The sequence below is a fragment of the Arvicola amphibius genome, chromosome 12, assembly GCF_903992535.2.
Source record: "Arvicola amphibius chromosome 12, mArvAmp1.2, whole genome shotgun sequence".
Classification (NCBI taxonomy): Eukaryota; Metazoa; Chordata; class Mammalia; order Rodentia; family Cricetidae; genus Arvicola; species Arvicola amphibius.
In genome coordinates, this window is record NC_052058.2 from 11,066,897 (window position 1) to 11,087,082 (window position 20,186).

The 20,186-nt window shown below is 45.7% G+C and overlaps 1 protein-coding gene across 10 annotated transcripts in view; it reads right to left on the minus strand.

Moving 5' to 3' along the window:
• Positions 1-2,310: 2,310 nt before the first annotated feature.
• Dusp10 (dual specificity phosphatase 10) overlaps positions 2,311-20,186 on the minus strand; it is a 550,627-nt gene continuing 532,751 nt past the window's right edge. For all 10 annotated transcript variants that reach the window (XM_038349383.1, XM_038349380.1, XM_038349382.1 and 7 more), the window contains 2 exons: positions 7,841-8,212; positions 2,311-3,465 (listed from right to left, as the gene is read on the minus strand). In XM_038349383.1, coding sequence (XP_038205311.1) covers positions 3,200-3,465; positions 7,841-8,212 — 638 coding nt within the window. In that variant the 3' untranslated portion in view covers positions 2,311-3,199. The remainder of the gene's footprint in view (positions 3,466-7,840; positions 8,213-20,186) is intronic.

The window sequence follows — 20,186 nt, forward strand, 5'->3', positions numbered from 1 at the left end:
CTATAACCAATGCCAGATCAGAGGGTGGAACATGAGACTCGAGATTAAAAACAATACCACATAGAGGTCTATACAGTCATGTCCAAGATCCAGTTCACAAATGAGGTGAAGGTTAAGACTGCTTGATCTGCCATTGGGCTCACCAGGCTTACTCCTCAGAGGACCCGGATAAATCAGAACTCTCAACTTTCTGAGTAAGATTTGGATCCTAAATCCACATTAGTACTCCGACTTCCCATTTTCTCCTGTTTCTTGTCTATTTAGCTTCTCAGGGGTCATCTCTCACTTGCTGCCAGCATGGGGTCACTGAGACCTATGAACTTTCTTCCTGTCATTTCGCAGACACGTTCTTGTCTTTCTCCCTCCTCTACCTCACCAACCTCACAGCAAAGGTAGCCAGCAAGAGCTCTGCTGTGAACTGTGCTGTCTACGCTGATTGGTACTGACTGAAAAAGTACCTGTCAGCAACTGAAATCCACATGGAGGATCTGGAGCTGTTCTGCTCGCACCAAGGTAATGAAGCTATCCAACCTTTCTAACTCACTAGATCTATTACGGGTTCATTCTATTAAATCATATTCTTTCAGCATGGACCATGCACCCTGAGAATGATGCGGGAGGAGGATGGAGACTGCTTTCTCAGAAGACACCATCATTTCTCAACTTCATCCTGAAAGTTGCCGGCAGCGAGTGAGGCCCAGAATGCTGGGCGATCCGCTCTCCGGAGCAATGGCAGGGCAGGGCAGGGCAGGGCTGCTCGAGTGTGTTCATGAGTGATTAACATTCCTCATGAAGGAACAGAGGAGGCTCAGTGACTCAGAGCAGATGAGGAATAAAAACCCGAGTCCTTCTCAGAATCCTTGGTATGCTGGTTGGCAGGATTCTTGTCTCCTTCGAGGCAGATCGCCTTTAAGCCCCTAAATTTCCAAACACATCAATCATGTCCAGGTAGCTATTGATTCTCACCCTTCCTTTGCAGAAGAAATGATGAAAAGAGAAAGAAGAGGAAGGGGGAAAAAGAGAATTTTATGCACTATCAGATCTTCAACATTTAGACTTCGAAAATGAGCCTGCCACACTACCGTGTCTGTCACCGTGTGACACTACTGTGTTTAAGTCACTGTGTGTGTCTAAGTCACTGTGTGTCACTGTGTCTAAGTCACTGTGTGTGTCTAAGTCACTGTGGATCAGAAGTTGACTTTCAGCAATGTTCTAGTTGACGATTTAAAACAACAACAACAAAAAAACTGTTGACAGAACAGAAACACTAAATAGATTTACTTTTTGCCTACTTCATACTTTATATTAGACCCCAATAATTCCTCTAGCCCTCAGTTAATTCCTGTTATGTTGAATTTCCACTTTTATAATGAAAGGAAAATTTAAATGACTCTTGGCAGACAAGCTATTTGAAAATCAATGTCAAAATATTTCTTGTGTAACATTTGCACGCTAATGTTCACAAAAATGTTTATGTCAAATAGACACAGAGTAGTCGCACAGAGCCAGACATACTGGAATCCTCAGCGCTTGCTCACACCGAGCAAGCTTTGGAGCGCTGTAGGTCCTCCGGGTAGCTAAGTCCCTCTAGCTATGCACTCTGATAAAACACAGACCACACTGAGATTCTCCTCCTCTCCCATTGCACCTCCAACAGTCTGCGGGATGAATACCCAGCGTTGTCACCATCAAGGTGTACACAAAGAGCTGGGTTCTATTGACTCGGGAAAAACAGGGGCAAAGCACATCTTGCAACTTGTACTACCATGTGAATGTCCCTAAGGACATTGTCAAGTGAGCTGGTAGTAATGGAGGTGGGACTGTGAGAATCATAAATGACAGATTGTCCCTGATATTTACATATAACTCCCAGGGAGAAAACTGTATTCTAAACCTTTAGTTTGGCGATGATTTAGTCTCATGTCTGATAAGAGCCCCTCAAATCCATAAGCCCACTGCTTATGGGAAGTAGCAGAAAGAGCGTGGTTCTGGGATCCGTAGGCTCTAAAAACACTCTTCCTGCTTTACATCCCTCTCATCTCCATCTCCCTATGTGAAAGCCCGCACTTTATCCCTAACTATGTTATGTGTATAATACCAGAGGCAAGAGGAGCATGATCCTAGCCGGATAAAAGAGGGGTGAGTGCAAAGAACGACACATCCCCAAAAGACTTTCATTTATGTAATGAAATAAATCTTTACACCATCAACAAAAACACACCAAGATTTTTTTTTTTGCGAAAAATATTTTTAAATAAAGTTTTGTCATTTTTTTTTTACATTCTGATATACATATGTAACAAGGTTTATGGCACTGTAACCAGAATCAAATCAAAAAAGAAAAAGAAAGGAAAGGAAAAAGAAAGAAAAAGAAAAGAGGGAGAGGGTGGGAGGGCAAGCCACTGGTATTGCTGAGTTCCTCTCTCTAAGCTGGTTTGATTTGTCACTCGCTGCCAGCTCTAACTCACCCACACACTCCAAACACCATTTTTATTGCACAAGTGCCAGCAAAGGCACATGGTATAACGGTCAGTTTCCTTCTATTAAAAAAAAAAGAAGGAAAGGAAGGACGTTCTCTCAAACCCAGAGAAGGGAGATAACTATCCAGAGCATGAAACACACCAAATCAACACTGCTCTCTCCAGAGAGCGCATGAGGGGGTCTGAGACCACTGAGGTTGCCCGCCCTTCTCTTCACACCAGTGAGCGCAACAGGGCACGGTGTGGCAGGGTTTCTCTTCTACATGGTTGGCCAGGTAGGTTCCAGGTCTTCGAGAGCCAATGTCTTTTCCGCTTACTTTTGGGTCTTTGTAACTGAAGGGTGGTATCTTCGGTCTATGAGCCTGCACAGACGATTTAGTCAGAAACCCTACAACGGCTAACAAGGATAACTGGGGAGAAAGTTTCAGAAGCTTTTTATTTGTTGGCTTAAAAAAAAAAAAAAACAAAACCTTTTTAACCTCCTTGCAAAAACAGACGAAGAGAAGTGGCTCTCAATGGCATCAGAAGTTCTAGTCTCCTCACACTTATTAAAAATAGAGTCTTTAGACAAGTCTGCTGCCTTTCACAAACATTCCCCCAAGTTAAAAAGAAAAAAAAACAGAAAAGAAAAACAGAAAACAAAACCAAAGCCAGACCCCGCCCCTTCACTCCTGTCCATCGTCTCACAGAGCCACGGCCCTTCCCATCCTGCACTGCTGTCACACAACCGTCTCCATGCCCATCAGCTTTGGTGTCAGGATCCGTGGTGTCACGCCATTGTTTAGGTCTTCCTCAAATTCCAGCAACTGCCCCATGAAGTTGAGGTTCGGGGAGATAATTGGTCGTTTGCCTTTGACGAATTTGTAAGCGTCAGTCATGGTCATCCGTGTGTGCTTCATCAAGTAGGCGATGACGATGGTGGCAGAGCGGGACACGCCGGCCTGGCAGTGGATGAGAAGGCCCTTTCCACACTGATGAGCTTCCTCTGTGAGACAGAGAGACAGTGGTGATGGGGAGGAAAAAGGGGGAGGCAGAGGGAGGTCAGGACTCAAATGGTTTTACAGCATAAGGTACCAGTCAGTGAGTTCTACAAGTTCAAGTCACAAGCTACAGAAATTGGCTACAAGCAGGAATGCTGGTCGGCATTTTCTTAAATTATTTAAAAAAATTGGGGGATACACATGACACATGGGAAGATCAAAGGACAACTTGGGGGAGTCAGTTCTCTCTTTCCACTGTGAGTCTGAGGATGGAACTCAGGACGTCACTCTTGGCAGTGAGCTCCTTTTACCCACTGAACTATCTCACTGATCTTCCTTTTTTTGAGGCGTGTGTGTGTGTGTGTGTGTGTGTGTGTATGTTGCATGTGGGTGTAGATGAATGTTTACATATATGTTGGTGCATGCTCACATGTGTCTGTAGAAGGCCATGTTGATGTCATGTGTCTTCCGGATCACTCTCCATGTTATATATGACACAGCATCTCTTGCTGAACCCAGAGCTCACTATTTCTGTTGGTCCAGATACCCAGCTTGCTCTAGGGTGCTCCATCTCAGTCCCTTGTGCCACGGGATTCCAGACAGGTTGTCTCAGCTACATGGCCTTTATGTGGGCTCTGGTGATCCAAGACCCCATCCTCATGCCTGCTGAGTCATCCTCCCAGCCCCGCCCCTAGAGTTCTACATTTAGAGAGAAGATGGAGGAAGGGAGTCATCATCTGTGAGAACAGCACCTGTCACAGGAGATGGAGGAAGTCACACTGACACATGCATGGCAAGGAAGCCCTCTAAGCTCACCATATCTACAACAGGACACATTGACACACTCATGACAAGCAAGCTGCTATGCTTGCCACAAATGTTACCAGACCTCTTTCCCCCCATCTTGCTCCTTTTGTATTTTCTATAAAAATCATACCTTTGACTAAAAGGGGAGGAAATAAAAGGACGACAGAGGAAAATGGAAATTACGTTACATACAACAATGATCATAAACGATAAAATTCTTCTTCTGATTAACAATGTTAATTCCACTTTCCAGGTCTACAGTCACATGACTGAAAAACTAGCGCCATGAGCAATGCATTGTCTACATGCTAGACACACACACCCACGCCTTTCTTCATCCTACAGAACACTAGTCTCTAAGAGGTAGCATTTGATGCGTACGTTCTATTTAAATCTCCATGGAAGGGGAGAAATAAAGCTCAGCTAGAAAGTTCCTCACCAGAGACGCTGAGGGTTGTCAACGTTAGACTTGTGGAGTGTGGAACAACTGCATGGCCCTCTTCCCATGTCTTCAACCCCTCACCCCCACATACACTGTTCCTACATGGCAAGCATTTAGAAGGCAGGATTCCCAAGTAGCTTAGAACCGAGAGCAACTGCAAGTGGCAGGTGTAATACCTAAAGCCTTGGATGCCTGTGAGCGCTGGACAATATTTCAGTGACACTTCTAGATTAAAACGCACTCCCCAAGGAAGGGTCCCCAGGGGAATGCAGGTCAGTGATCAGGTAGAAGAGAAGGGGATAAAGAGATTCACCCCTTAGCTTAAATCATCTGTATCAGCTGCTTACCAGAAGACTAAGAGATAAACAGGATGTAAGTCTCTTTCTTACCAACCTATAGACCAGCTTGGATCAAGAGAGCCCAGAACAACAGTTTAAGAAAAATCTTTCTTTCTCGACTTCCCGTCGGCACCCTAAATGACTTCCCAAACCAAGAACATCAAACATGGTGGTTAGAGAATGACCAAGGAGCATCAAGGGTTTGACCACCTATTCCACTAACCCACTAGCAGGTGACCTTGCAAGGCTTCTGACCCCCAGGACCACAGTCTTTCTGCTTGGATGATGCCAAGGATGCTATAGCTCATCAGCCTCTGAAACTGTGGTGATTAAATTCAACAGTTAAACTGGCATTGTTAAACCCTAAGCCTGGGCATTGCTTAGTTTAGATTCAACTCAGGAGAATGCTATTACGCTGTGAACCCTGCTGTGCTCTCCTCTGAAACAACACTATAAAATTTCAGTTTATCCAATCAGAGGACAAGAAGAACAAAGTTGAGCCCGAACACATGATCCTGAATTGCCCTGCAAGCTAAATGTTGCTTGTGATTAGTTTTGTTTTCTTCTAAAAGAGCAGGTAAACCTGAATAATCCAGAAGGAATGTGAGCACCCTGGCTGTAATCTTAGAACAAGCCCATCCCCTGCTACTCACTAAGTGGAAAACAATTTCCCAACTTCCTCCACCTGGAATTAAGTCAGAGGGACTCTCCTTTATAACAGCCTCTATTGACCAGGAACTTCCTCGTCTACCTGGGGACAAGCATTTCTTACTCACAATTCAAGGCTTGGCTCGGATTTTATGGATAAAGGATCCAGGGCATCTTTACCCAGTGCTAGGAATTAATTAACGGGGCATGGTAAACATGGGCCCAGAGTGTTGGATAAGGAGTCCTGGCTAGGAATCTAGATTTTTTTTTTACTTATCATCCCCCCTCCTGCCGTGTGTATAGGTACCACAGCACACAAGGGAGGTCAATGTGGGTCGTTGCCTATCACCTTCTTTGAATTGGACATTTCTGTGCCCTGTGGACACCAAGCTAGCTATCCTATGAGTGTCTAGGGGTTGTCCACCTCCCATCTTGCTATAGGTGAAAAGGCATTATAAACATGCATGCCTGCACCTCAATTTCCTTGGGTTCTGGGGATTCAAACTCAGGTCTTCACTTTCCCAAATGTGCTGTCTCCTCAACCTCCAGTTCCCTCTGGACACTAGAACTCCTGACGTGGAAAGGTCACCTGACTTCTGAGTTTAAAGGACACTCTGACTATCTGTCCAGTGTGTCCACGGTAGGGCCCAGCATTGGAGGACAAACTGGGAAGGAAAACAGGCAAGCGAGAGTCCAGAACTGCCAGCTTGCCAACACATCCATCATCCTGTGGCTGCTCAACTGGAGACTATTTTTCTGTCAAAGCAGCGACAACCATGAGTGACTTTGAGACAGAGACCCATGACAACCCGAGGCAGTATTGTGGAAAGCATTGAACTACCTCTTTGCGCCGATAAAAGCCAGAGTCTCTTGGAAACAATAGTGAGCATCTGTCATCTGCTCCTATTGTCCCGGTCATCCTGAGTCTCGCCACAATGCTGCAAGAGCTACCAAAGCTAAGGTCAGCATCGAGCTGGTGGTTGCATCCTTTGGAGGTTAGAATCTAGAATTGTTAGAATGTTCCTTCTTGGGTCCTACAGGGGCCTGATCTTTCTTGCTTCCCTGAGCCTGAGACCAAGTGTCAAAGCAAACATGTCCCTTCTCACGAGCACTAACATCAGTCCTCGTCACTCAACGAACTGAGATCATTTAGGCGGAAGAACACAACGGCCATTCTTCCTTCCCTTGTCTGTAAGGATGCAACATATGAGGGGACTTAGCATGGCATGGTCGGCTTTATGAAGAAGTTTCTTCAGAACCAACCCTTTCACAAATGTTGCCTTGGCCTCGGCCTCAAGAGAAGAGGCCACACGCACTGTGACTCAGCGTAGCTCACACGGTGCTGGACGGTAATCACTTTCCCTATGCTGAGCGAATAAAGCCGAACAAGGTGGAAGGAAGGTGAGGATGGTTAAGAGGTGATGTCAGTGTGCCCTTCAGAGCTGGGGAGAGGGCGGGGCTGCATAGACTAGGCAGCAGGACTAGCTCTGACCAGTTCCTCACGTTCCCCTTCCTTCTCCTGGTCATACAATATCTAACCGCCAACCGCCACCATCGCTCTTTGTTTCCTGGAGGAGAGACAGGAACTTGTGGCCGAACAGATGTTGGACAAAGACAGATTATCTCTTTAGTTTGAACATGAAATGGCCCCACAGACTTGCGTCAAATGCTTGGCCTCAAGCTGGTGGTATCACTTCCAAAGGTCTTTAAAACTTGACAAGAGAACCCTTGCCTTGGGAAGTAAGTCACCCACTGTGTGTCACTGACAGCAATGTGTTATCCTGGTCCCTCCCTTCCTAGTCACCATGAACTCAGCAGTCTTCATCATACGCCCTCACTGCCATGATCTGTCTGTCTTACCCCAGGCCCGGAATCAACGGTGCCAAGGACCGAAGCCTCTGAGATCATAAGCCAAGATAACTGCTCCCGTCAGGTCAGCCTCTCAGGTACTTTAGCCACGGAAACGGAAACCTCACTAATTCAACTAGTTTTCTTTTACGTCCATCCAGATAGTTCTGAGACTTAAAGGAAGGACAATGGTAGTTTGCTTGTTTTGCCCTGGCCTAGGAATAAACCTTGGACCTTATATCAAACCCAGAGCTGAAGGGAAGGGAGAGCTCCCAGCACACCCAGGGCGATAGTTACCAATGAATTCAAACGCCTCTTCAAAGTACTGCCGCAGGTTCTGCTTGTTGCTATCAGTGGCCGGCAGCCGCTTGTAGTTGAAGAGGCCTTTCTCATAGTGGTAGAGGGGAAGGTGAGTGGTGACGTTGATGACGTAGCCAATGTTGAGCCTCTGCATGGTGTCTAGGTCCTGAGCGTCCTGCTCATTGCCAAGAAACAGGAAGGGCAGGATGGGCGTCAGCTCTGCGTTCTCGATGTCAGGGGTGGTGGGGACAGACTGAGGTAGCATGCTCGAGGCCGCCGAGGCGCCGCCCCCCACCTCCCGGCACTCTTGGAGCTGGAGGGAGTTGTCACAGAGGTTCTCATGGTTCTGCTTAAAACTACTGAGTCCCCCTAAAAGGAAAACACAGAGAGCACGCGTGAGTAAGACGACAGAGCCCACAGCAAAGGTCTGCTTCCCCACAGAGATGAGTGCCACTGTGGCTAGGTCCATTCTGAACACTTCTAAAATAAAAATCAGGTGTCTATTTGGGTACGCAGAGCGGCTTCAGAGGGCTTCTGCTCCTTATTGCACAAACTGGGCCAAGGTGCCTGGGAACACGTTCCACACAACAACCCAGTAATTTCATCAACTGCATATTTATTTGCTTCTAACAGACATAAGGTCCCTGGCCTATATAGAGCAGAGAAAAGCAGGGACAACACTGTCCTACAGAGAGCTTTTGCTTGTATCCTGGCACTGTGTGCATGGGTCCTGTACCATTTATAGCTTCACCTTAGTGAAAGCCAAGTTCATTCCCTATGTCGCAGAGCAGTTACAAGCAGGTGCCGTGGAAAAGCCAGGCTGTGCTGGCTGTGGTCCTACTACCATTGCTGACCTGCCTGCTGAGTTGCGCAAGATCATTTCTCTGTGTGTCTCTGTAACCCCATGAGTGTACAGTGTGTGTCGCAAGTATATAGTGTGTCTCTCTTAGTGTGAGTCTGAGATGGGCATAAACACAGGCCAAGTGTTCAATACACCCTCCCCCTCATGGTCACTCTACATGAAGTAGCTATTTCTATTCATGTTATTGCTATGACTGCCCAAAGGTAGAAACAGCAGAGGGGAGTTGGGCAAGGGAAGTTAGCGCTGGGAGAGCGGCTCAGGATCTACCTGACTTTCCACACCAGTTTTTGACTTCCAAGAGAGTGGCGTGTGAGAGACATTTTCCTGTCCTTAGCTTCAAGAGGTTTGTGAGCATACCCACCTGCTAATTGTGACCCTGATGAATCTCCTAATGCACACTCTGAGCTGGAGGCTCTGCTCTAACACCAAAAGCCAAGTCGGAAACACTTCAAAGGTCTGGGCTGCACCTGTTCCCCCACTTTCTGCATGCAAACAAGGCCTTGTGATAGTACAGTCACTTATGGAAATCACACGGCCACAGGTGTGTGAGTAGACACATGGGGATGTTCACACAACATCATCTGCTTAACTGGGAAAGCAGAGACCTGGCTCCACAGCACACACACACACACACACACACACACACACACACCGTAAACGTACACACAATAATAGTAAGTTTAAAAAAGAACAGGCTAAGTAAATACAATAATAAAACTCAATAATAATTACATTCATCTATAGAATATTATGCAGCCATTAAAGGAATAACTATATAAAGAATACAAAAATCAAAGAAAATGCTTCCATGTAATGTTAGGTGACAAACAGCTAATTCAAAACTTTCTGCAGAAAGCCTAAAGCCTATACACAAAAAAAGAATTACAGAAATCTATGGATCGGAGTTTGTCACTTGACTTGTCCATTCTTATGTTACACACAATTATGCATGGACAAACCTGAAGGATTATGAAGCTCACATGCTACAAGGTACATGAGAGACATTAAGAGACCTCGGGCGGGGTCATTAAATGAGCATAAATCCCAAAAGAGCAGGATAGGACACTCGAAGCCTTCTGGGAAAGTGAGAGGCACCTTGAAGTTCCCAGAAGTCATGTCTCGCCAGTCCCAGAGGTCTTAACAGTCCTCAGGCATGAGGTCGAAAGCACAAACCCTGAATAGGATAGATGGCTGTGCTAACAGGGCAGGAAGTCCATTTGTCTACCAGCTTTTGAACTGACACCACACTCTTCCTCATCTCGTCTCAGTTCTGACCACTAGAGCAGGGGACCTGAACAGAGCATGTCCCCAAGCCGATGGGCACAGCCAGCTGTGTGACAGAAGAGCAGTAGGAAATGGTAATGATCCACAGACAACTCAGGAGGGCTATCCTGTGCTCAGAAAAAAGGAGACCAGTGGGGGGAAAATGGTTTATAGGCGGGCACACGGGAGCTTTAAATTCATTTTGACTTCGCTTCTGTAATTAAACTCTGCTCTTGATCTTCTGTTGTGAAATCAGTATACCCGGGTGACTAGCCCAAAGGGAGCCTTCCAACTACAAAAAAAAAGCAAGACACTAGAAAACGTCAACAGTGAATGTGTAAAAACTACCCCCTGCCACTGCCCCAAACTCCACAGAGGACACTGGAAGGAGCTGTGTTGAAATCTGCTGGGTTCCACAAATCCCACAGTAAACAGTCCCACGCTGAATCTGCCAGGGGAACCCGATTCACTTTTCCCTTAAGAAAAAGGCACTTGGGCAACATTTTTTTCCATATACGTTGAGGGGAAGGACTGGGAAACTAAACTCAAAAGGAGAGGCTGGGAAGTTGGGGAGGAGGATTCTCGCTCTTATTTAGTGTATTCAAGCAGTAATTTGTCTTAAAAGCAGCTAGCTAGAAAAAAATAAAAATAAAAGCATGCCAACCCCCTCCTGCCACCTCCTCCACACAAAATACCCAGCATAGAGCTTTTTAAAATTCAGTCTCAGCCCCTCCTTTCCCAGTGACATCAGCCGGAGGCTCCCCACCTGCCCAGTTGCCATAGAGTCACACAAAGACACACAATGACATCAGTTGGCATGATATCAGCTCTTTGAATGCAAACAATACAAGAAGAACTACTTTGTTTAAGGCCTCGGGTACAACTGTGTTCTGGGGAGCCAATGACGTAATGCTAACAGGTGGCAAGGGGCCTTCCATTTGCCTAATGGGGGGAGAATATGGGGGAGGGGTGGGTCAGAGGGAGTCTGAGGCCGACACACGGGACGCTTCTACTATAGCGTGTAGTGAGGAGTGGCGGGCTGTGTTCCTGCTGGATAGGGGCGCTGTTAATCAGATCTTTCATGGTGTAACCTGTGTGCCAGGTTCATCTCAGTCGGCAGTTGAGTGAAGTAATTTTTTTCAGGGTGTTCACAGCAACCTTTCAGGAGGGCATGGTCTATCATACCATATTGGGATAGAAACAATACACAGGGTCTCATTGTCTGTAAAAACGAAAGAAGAATCTCTTCCAAAGTATCATATCCTTAGATTCAAATTCTGAAGTCAAGGTATTTTCAAAATATCTATCTTGGATTAGTTCAGCAGCATTTGTAAACAAATATCTTTTAGCAGCTGTTGCTCCTTCCTCAGCATTCAAATAATTCAAAGAGAGCATAATAGCATACAGTATCAAGATTCTCTGTGTATTTTCCATCTTTATGCGGCTTTATTTTAACCTCTATTTCATTTATTTTTACTTTTATTTTTTGAGGCAGGTTCTCTGTATAAATCTTTGTCCTGGAATAACATTGTAGACCAGGCTGTCCTTGAACTCAGAGATCCTCCTGTCTCTGCTTCCCAGACATTGGGATTAAAGGTCTGTGCTACCACACCTTCAAGTCACAGAGGTCAATCTACCTCTACTTCCCAAGTGTTGGGATTAAAGGTGTGTACTACCACACCCAACTACTTCCTTTTTTTCTTTTTTACTTTTGAGAACTTTAACCTTTAGCCTGCATATATTTTTAACACATAGTAAACCATTTAGAGGTTTTCTTCATCTTTGAATCTATCTTTACTGTATATCTCTCTCTTTTTCTAATCACATGAATATTTAATTTACCAAGCAATATTGGTAGGACTAAAGCTGTGGCTTTGGCAGCTGGATATAGCCCATTCCTTAGCTTTCTGCAATTCCAGCCTTGTGGCTGAGATACCCACCAGAGCCATGTTCATTGCCACAACTCTACAGTGTTTCAAGGTCCCTGCCAGCAGGCAAGCTGCAGCATTCTGCTCACAGACCACACCCAGTTGGCCAGTCAGAGTTTGCCCTGGCAAGACGGCCCAGAAAGCCAGCATTTTAAAACGGCACAACATTTTTCCTGCTACGGCTGAAAACCGAAAAACATGCGTTCAGCTTTTCATCAACACCATTTAAGTGTTTCGTGGCAGAACCTCTTAAAAGAGCTGCAGGGTTTTGCAGCTAAAGCTGAGTCAGGAAGCCTCTCTTACATGAGAACGCTTGCTTGCCTCTAGCAAGCAGAGCAGACCTAGCAATCAGAGCAGACCCGAGAAATTGCTGCTACCAAGAAAACATGCTTTAGTCTATTCTTTCCCAAGCTTTCTCAAGCTTTCTGTGGATTCATTTATCCATGTGGGTGCCATTCTGTAGTGATGGATGAGCAGGCCTGCTTTTCGTCCCAAGATGCAATGAAGCTCCAACCCAAGATGGACGTAGGCTAGAATCTTCCCGGTAAACCTCCCCTCGTGATGCTACACACATTACTAAATATGGGTTAATCAAAATGTGAGAGTTAGCCAGTAAGAGGCTGAAGCTAATGGGCCAAGCAGTGTTTAAAAGAATACAATTTGTGTGTTGTTATTTCGGGGCATAAGCTAGCCAGGCGGCCGGGAGCCAGGCGGGACGAAAAGCAGGCCTGCTTGTCCATCACTACAATAGCGTGTTGTGTGCCTGTGTGAAATGGTGTGTGTTGTATGTGTGAGACATGTGAGAAAAACTATCTGTAGGGAGAGAAGAGGGGAAACGCCATGTGACCCAAACATCTCAGCTGGACGAGGAAGGAAGCTCTCACTGAGGGTCTAAAGGGAGACTCCAGTTAAATCCGCTCATGCCGGGCACTTGTCCTTACAGAAGGGTCGTGTGCGGGGACACGCGAAAGTGGAGGCTCTCTCCTGGATGGCCTTTACAGCAGTCTGAAACCGTAGTATCTCACAGGAGTGTTTCAGAGAAATCTGCATGGACGCTGTTCTTGCCTCTTAGGGGTGAGTGTGGGCAAGCCGTGGGGCCCTGGGATTGGGTAGCAGCAGCAGAAGGGAAGAGTAGTGCTAAGGATGTCATTTTTGCCCCTCTGACCCCATCACATGATTACCCAATCATTTAATTATGTTTGGCATGGTTATATAAGAGCTAAAGGGGCTGGGAAGATGGCTCAGTCAGCAAAGGGTCAGCTGCACAAGTATTATCTGAGTTTGGATCCCCAACACCCCTTCTGAAGGCAAGGAATGACGTGTATGTAACCCCCGCACTGGGAAGGAGAAGTAGGTTCCCTTGTACTTCCCTGGCCAGCTTAGCAAACACATGCATGTGGGCGCGCACACACACCCACATACACAGGCGCACACACACACACACACAAGCATAAATGCACTATTGGAGTGGAGGGAGTCCAGTATGGTAGATGGCCCAGTCAACAGTAAGGATACCACCTCCTAGGAACTTCCCCTTAGGAAAGATCAGCTTACTGTAAGTCAGGCATAATATAGCCTATGCATCGTGCCGGGGTAGAGGACACCTATGTGAAGGTTTATAGATACATCACATGACATTCCATACATCCCATCTCATTATGCTCAAGTCATCAGCTTGGCTCTCACCTACACCCAATTTGGTGATGTGGCGAAGCTGCTGGAGTTGGAGCCTGTCCTGCCCTGCCAGAGCCTCACTAGGAAATCCTAGGCTTCCTGCCCTGCCAGACCCTCACTAGGAGACCCTAGGCTCCTCATCTGTCTCTTCCTCAGGTTTCCTACCAAAGTCAGAGGTAATAGTAGCACCTATCGCGATATTATTCTAAGAACAAAAGAAGCTAACGAATAATACCAAGTTTGTCAAAATCATTTTGGGTATGCAATGAACACTTTATTCATTCCTAGAAATTAAAGCCGACGTCATAGAAAAACTCGGACAAGTGAATGTAAATAAATAAATAATAAATATATAAATATATGTTAGTATTTATTTATTTGATATTTCTCTGTATATCTGGCTGACTTGGTACTGGGTCTATCTACCAAGGTGGCCTCAAACTTATGGCCATCATCCTGTCTCAAGCTCCACCCTAAGTACTACATGGTCATGCCCAGCTTAAATTTTTACTTATGAAATAGCTAGGAGCCAACTTATCCAGGAGTTTTAAAGTCCGAATGACAAAGTCTATCTTGAAGTACACAGCAGGTTCCATCTTTCCTGAACAAGAGCTCTGACTTTCCCATGGATGACTTGGGGTTTCCGGTTCTGCCAGAAACTGGGCTTTTAACATATGAAATTGTTTTTATCCTTTCCCCAGTCCCCACTCCAAACTGGGCCGGCTTCCTCCACAGAAGCAGCTTGCAATTGTCAATGCAAATATTTTTTGAGACACGCACAACAATGCAGAGAAGCATTTTCAAACCTATTCTCAAAATCGGGTTTCCTCAGCTGCCTTTGAGTCCATGAGTTTGAAAGGTGGCCAGAAAATACCCCGTACTTTAGAAGAAAAATAGAGTTGGTGTCATCTGCTACGGCCAGGTGAGTTCAGGGGCAGCGCGGGACAGTGACAGACTCTCACTTTGGTGGGAAAACCTGCTTTTGTAGCCAAACTTCTGCTCCTGATGCTGTTAGCTATAGCAGTGCCTTCCATGGTGTGATTCTTTGAGTGCGGAACTAAAGAACCAAAGCTCACACGCAGAATCCATAAGCAGGAGACGGCCAGGCTCTACAGAGGCTAGTCAGAAATATAAGGAGAACACTGCCTGAAGGTCAATGAATAGAATTAGCATCCACAGAACAAGGCGGGGGGGGGGGGGTGCTATTCTAAAACTGTACTCTTACTGTTTGAGGCAAGAATATTGCTTTTCTTACTGTGTTCTCAGTCAGGACATTGGTAGCAGTGAAGACCAGGGACTGGACAGAGCGAGTCTGAGTGAAATCCGGATCCCAGCCCTAACTATCTACATTACCTCCTGCAAGTTATTTAACACACCTGCATCTCAGTTCCACATCTGCAGTGTGAACAAATCCACCTCACAGATCTCAGCGAAGACACAACACTACATAATACGTCTTACAGATGGCAGAATTCCTGGCATATAATAAATATTATTTTGTAGGACCCCCCACACACACAGTGGAAACAATAATACACCAGGGCAGTCTCTTAAAGTTCTATAGGCACAAGATAAGATGAAAGACTGAAGCTTAGCTGGTGCCAAGTGTCTAAGGCAGAAATGTCCAGAGATGGGGGGCAGAGCATCCCACACCCACCTTAATATGAGAAATATACAGAGTTCCAGCTACAGTGATAAAAAGGATTTCTACCTTGCATTGTCTTTGAACTGACTCATACACTCCATAGACGAGACCAGCTATTTGACAGCACCAGTAACTTCAAGCTGAGTACCAGGAAGCATCAGTTGTCTTGGGGTCCTATCCTGTGGGAAACTATACTTCTTTCCCAAGGAGAGTGACAGGAAGTTATACTGAAGAGAGAGAAGGGGTGTGAAGGCACCATCTCCCAGAGCAGAAGGGATGAAACACAGAGAAACGGGAGAGGAGGAACAAGGGGGCTGAGCCTAGAGGCATGGGTGATACTGGTGAAGACTATTCTTACACATAAACCATTTAGTGGCTTCTTCAAACCATGACTGCCGTCGCTGTGAAATGCCCAGCGTATGAAGAGACATAATCCAGGATGCATCTTTAAACTGTAAAACAGTTTAGAAGCAGAGAGGGGGCTGTGTCCTGTGGGTGGGGGGGGGGGTCTTCCCTGGAAACATCTCGTCTCTGCAGTTAGCCCTTTACGTCCGAGTGGTTCATAGGAACTGAGGAGAGGCAAGGAACGCTGAGATAAGCAAGCAGCAAAAACTGCATCCCTGACAAACTTGCTGAGAATATATGGAGGAAAAAGTGTATTTGCAGAAATGATATGTAAGAATATGATATATGGTTTCAGAAATTATAGAAATGAAATTATGACGGCCTAGGGCTATGGTTCAGTTGGTAGATGGCTCACCTAGGATACACAAAGCCACACAGAGCCCTGGGTTCTATACTCAACACCACATAAACTGGGGTTACTGGCACAAACTTGTAAACCCAGCACTTGAAAGGAAGGAGGCAGGAAGATCAGGCGTTCAAAGTCATCCTCTGCTACAAAGTGAGTTCAAGGTCAGCCTGGATCATGTGAGACCCTTTCACAAACAAACACACGAAATTATGAAACAAAACCACACATACACAATTATAAACTTCTGTGAGCAACTCAGTCCACTAAGGACAAGGTAATCTGGAGGAAAGTATACAACACATACTATGTACATATAGAAAATGTCTCTATAGAGAATGTACGGACCTCTAGATCCTCAAATAGTTGGGGGTTCACAACTTTTCTCAGAGCTGTTCCTCCTAAAGCTTCAGCAACAAGATGTAGGCATGTAAAATGACGCTAGAGTATTCTGTTTTGTGTTTGTCTCTTATTGATGTTTCCAGACTAACAGCTTTGGTGGAAGCTGACTTCATGGGGAGAAGGGCTCTTAATTCTTAATTTGTACAAAGATCATTCCATCTCCTACAGGAGAACATGTAACTCGCTGCAATGTTAGGTAGAGTAGGAGCTTTAGGGGAAGTAGAGAGCTATGGGTTTGATCTCATGAAAATCATTTATAAAGAACTGAAACACAAAATAAATGTGTCTCCCTGGTGTCTACTTTAGTGACAAAACCCAGGCAGACATCACTTCAGGCATGGTGACACACGCCTGTGGGCCTAGCACTAGGGAGACTAGAGGCAGGAGGATCAAGAGTTCAAAGCCAGCCTGGGCTACATAAAAACCCATTTCAAAAACAAAACCAAAACCCCTCAGAAACTATTTCTTACCCCAGTCAAAAGGTCGTTTTTGTTCCTCGCATTAGTTAATTTGACTCAGTCGGATAACATTTATTTTGAAAGAAGGGGTAAAATCTGGTAAATCTATACCAGAATTTTCTTAAATTGGGAATTCATTGAATCATTTCTTTGGATTTTTGTGTTGGACAAAAGAATATGCTCTGGACCACTGACATTTCCAGGAACTAGACACCGGCGTAGTCTTCTAACAGTTTATTTGTGCTGCCCTCCCAGTGACTGCCACTCCTCCGCCTCAACTGTGTAAAATGTTAAAGAAACCAAAACAAAAAACCTAGTCTCTTGGAAAGAAACCATACTGGCTGGGAAAGCACTGAGAGACTATAAACCAGCAACTGCTCCCTCCTGGTAGCCCTGTGTGCTCAGCAAGAGGCTTGCTACTCAAACTGTGGTACTATATGCCCATCCACCAGCAGTCCAGGGGCTGACAGTTACATCCTGCTCACGATGCTGCCTTCATATGTTTCCTTTGATAATGTCTTTACAAAAACCTCAACAGGAACATGCTTTTAAAAAACCTTGCTCTAGGGTGCTGAGCGATGGCTGGGTCAGCAAAAGTCCTTGCTTTGCAAGCATGACAACCTGAGTTTATATTCCCAGAACCCACATAAGAAGTATGACCGGGTGGCGTGAATTCCAGCACTGGGAAGGCAAGCATAGGAGGGTACCCAGATTTCCTGGCCAGCAAAGCCTAACTGACTTGGTGAGCCTCAAGATTCGACAAGAGACTCTGTTTCAAATAATAAGGGGGAGAGTGGTTGAGGAAGACACCAAATGTCAACCTTTGACCTCCACATGTGCGCAGACATACACACACACACACACACACACACACAGAGAGAGAGAGAGAGAGAGAGAGAGAGAGAGAGAGAGAGAGAGACATATATACACAAACACCACCCCCTAAAAAAAAAAAAATCTTGCCTTAAACTTTACCTGAAAAAGTAGACCTGAGTCACAAGGATCCTGTGATTTATAAAAACTGAAAATAAACTTTTTTTTTCAGAAGCCTTCCAAGACACGTTGACCCTGGAATGTTCTATCAGAGTTTGCCTGATTTCTCTATGCCCCACCACCTCATCCTCCCATCTCTGAAGCAGCCCAGGGCTCAAGTCCACAGCTACAGAACTGCTATGGAAAAGAGCTGGGGATTAAATTTCAGCCTGCAGAGCAGAGCCAGTCCTCATCCAAAAGGCCGTCTGGGGTTAAAACCCCATGAAGGGAGGCATCCTTCTGCCCCTTCACAGCCTACAACCTTCAGGCTTTCGGGAGTAACCTGCATTCAGGAAGCCACACATTTCATGTGTGTGTTTGAATAACAGGCAGATCAAGGCTACTTCACAAGTATGTAAACACAGCCTGCTCCTTTAAACCTGTGACCTCATTTATTTACATTAGTACAGAAAGCACAGCCAGAAGCGACAGCTGATGACAGTCATGTAACTTTCCACAACGACGACAATTAAAACGCTCCAGGCCTGCTTTCACGCACATATGACTTTTATGTGAACCGGATTCAAACTGTAAGATCTCTGAGTCCCTGTGCCAGGAACCGGCTTAGGCTTTGCTCAAATCATTGTGATTCTAAGGGGGAGCAGCTCTCCCCCGCGACCCGGGTTCCTTCCCATCCACCTGCAGCTGGTCTCTGCTTCCTGTTTCCCCTCTTCCCCCACTTCTGATCGCTACAGTAAGTACATCATTACATGTGCACACCTTCAACACACACATACACCATCACCACCACCACCACCACCACCAACAACAACAACAACAACAACAACAAAAAGATTGGGTGAAGGAATGGATACAAAAAGGTAACAGAAGAACAGCCAACTTCTGGCTTCTCCAGCCTTGCAAGTCTTAACAATCCTGGCCTCTTGACCTGTGAAGAGAACCAATTCCTGCTGCTTTAAGTTACCCAGCCCACGCTGTTTTGTTAGGGCAGCCTGCTGTGGTTTGGATGTGCTTTGAGCAAATCCTCAAAGTTCAAAAACTAGGAGCTCTGTCTGCAGTGCAGCAATGCCCACAGGTGGCAGAACCTTTAACAGGCGGGGCACAGCAGGAGGGAATAAGGTCAACAGGCTCTGGACCTGCAAGGGATGAATATTTCTCATAGACTCAAGTCAGTACCAGTGAAGGCAGGCCTAGGTCATGAGTGTCTTTGGCTTCCATTCTTGGCACATGATCTCTTTTACACATAATTCCACAATGGAAATGCTATCCACAACAAAGTCTTCATTCTAAAACCATGAAATCAATTTTTAAAAAATGTTCTTTGTAAAGCCTCCAGCACTGAGCATTTTGTTATCGCAACACAAAACTGACTTATACATACTAATACCATGCCACTTTCACTGTATTTCCCAGTTGTACTGGCCGGTTTTCTGTGTCAACTTGACACAAGCTAGAGTCATCAGAGAGGAAAGAGCTCGGTTGAGGAAATGCCTTCATGAGACCCAGCTGTAAGGCGTTATTTGCTCAATTAGTGATCAGCAGGGGAGGGCCCAGTCCATGGTGGGTGGTGCCATCCCTGGGCTGGTGGTTTTGGGTTCTATTAGAAAGCAGACTGAAGGCCGGGCGGTGGTGGTGCACACCTTTAGTCCCAGCCAAACTGGTCTACAGAGCCAGTTCCAGGACAGGCTCCAAAGCTACAGAGAAACCCTGTCTCCAAAAACAAAACAAAACAAAAAAAGCAAGAAAGCAGACTGAGCAAGCCATGTAAAGCAAGCCAGTAAGCAGCCACCCACCCCACCCCACAATGGCCTCCCTATCAGCTCCTACCTCCAGGATCCTGCCCTGTTTGAGTTTCTGCCCTGACTTCCTTCAGTATAAACAGCAATATGGAAGTGTAAGTCAAATAAACCCTTTCCTCCCCAACTTGCTTTTTGGTCATGGTGTTTAGTCACAGCAATAGAAACCCTAACTGAGACATCAGTACACCTCTAACTCCATATAAGTCACACCAGAACTCATGTACTAAGAACAAGGCTCCTAGGAGTCAATTCAAGTAGATACCAGCCAGACCTTACTTACAGTCAAGCCAGAAATGGTTCAAGGTCAAGATGGTGGGCAGCAGGGGGATGGGGAGGTACACCTAAATCACCTGGCAAACCCATGAGAAGTAAGCTCATAGAACCGTCTAGAACTTTAGTTCCACTTGCTGGCAGCAATCACAGAAGTCATCCTTTTTTAAAAGACATTCCTCAAGGTCATCATGGACCAACTCCAGTTCATGCCTTCCCTGAGCCATCTTTCTGAGCCAAGAACAGTCCTCGATGGAGACCCTTTGTGTGTTTGGGAGAGTGTTCTGTACTGTGTCAA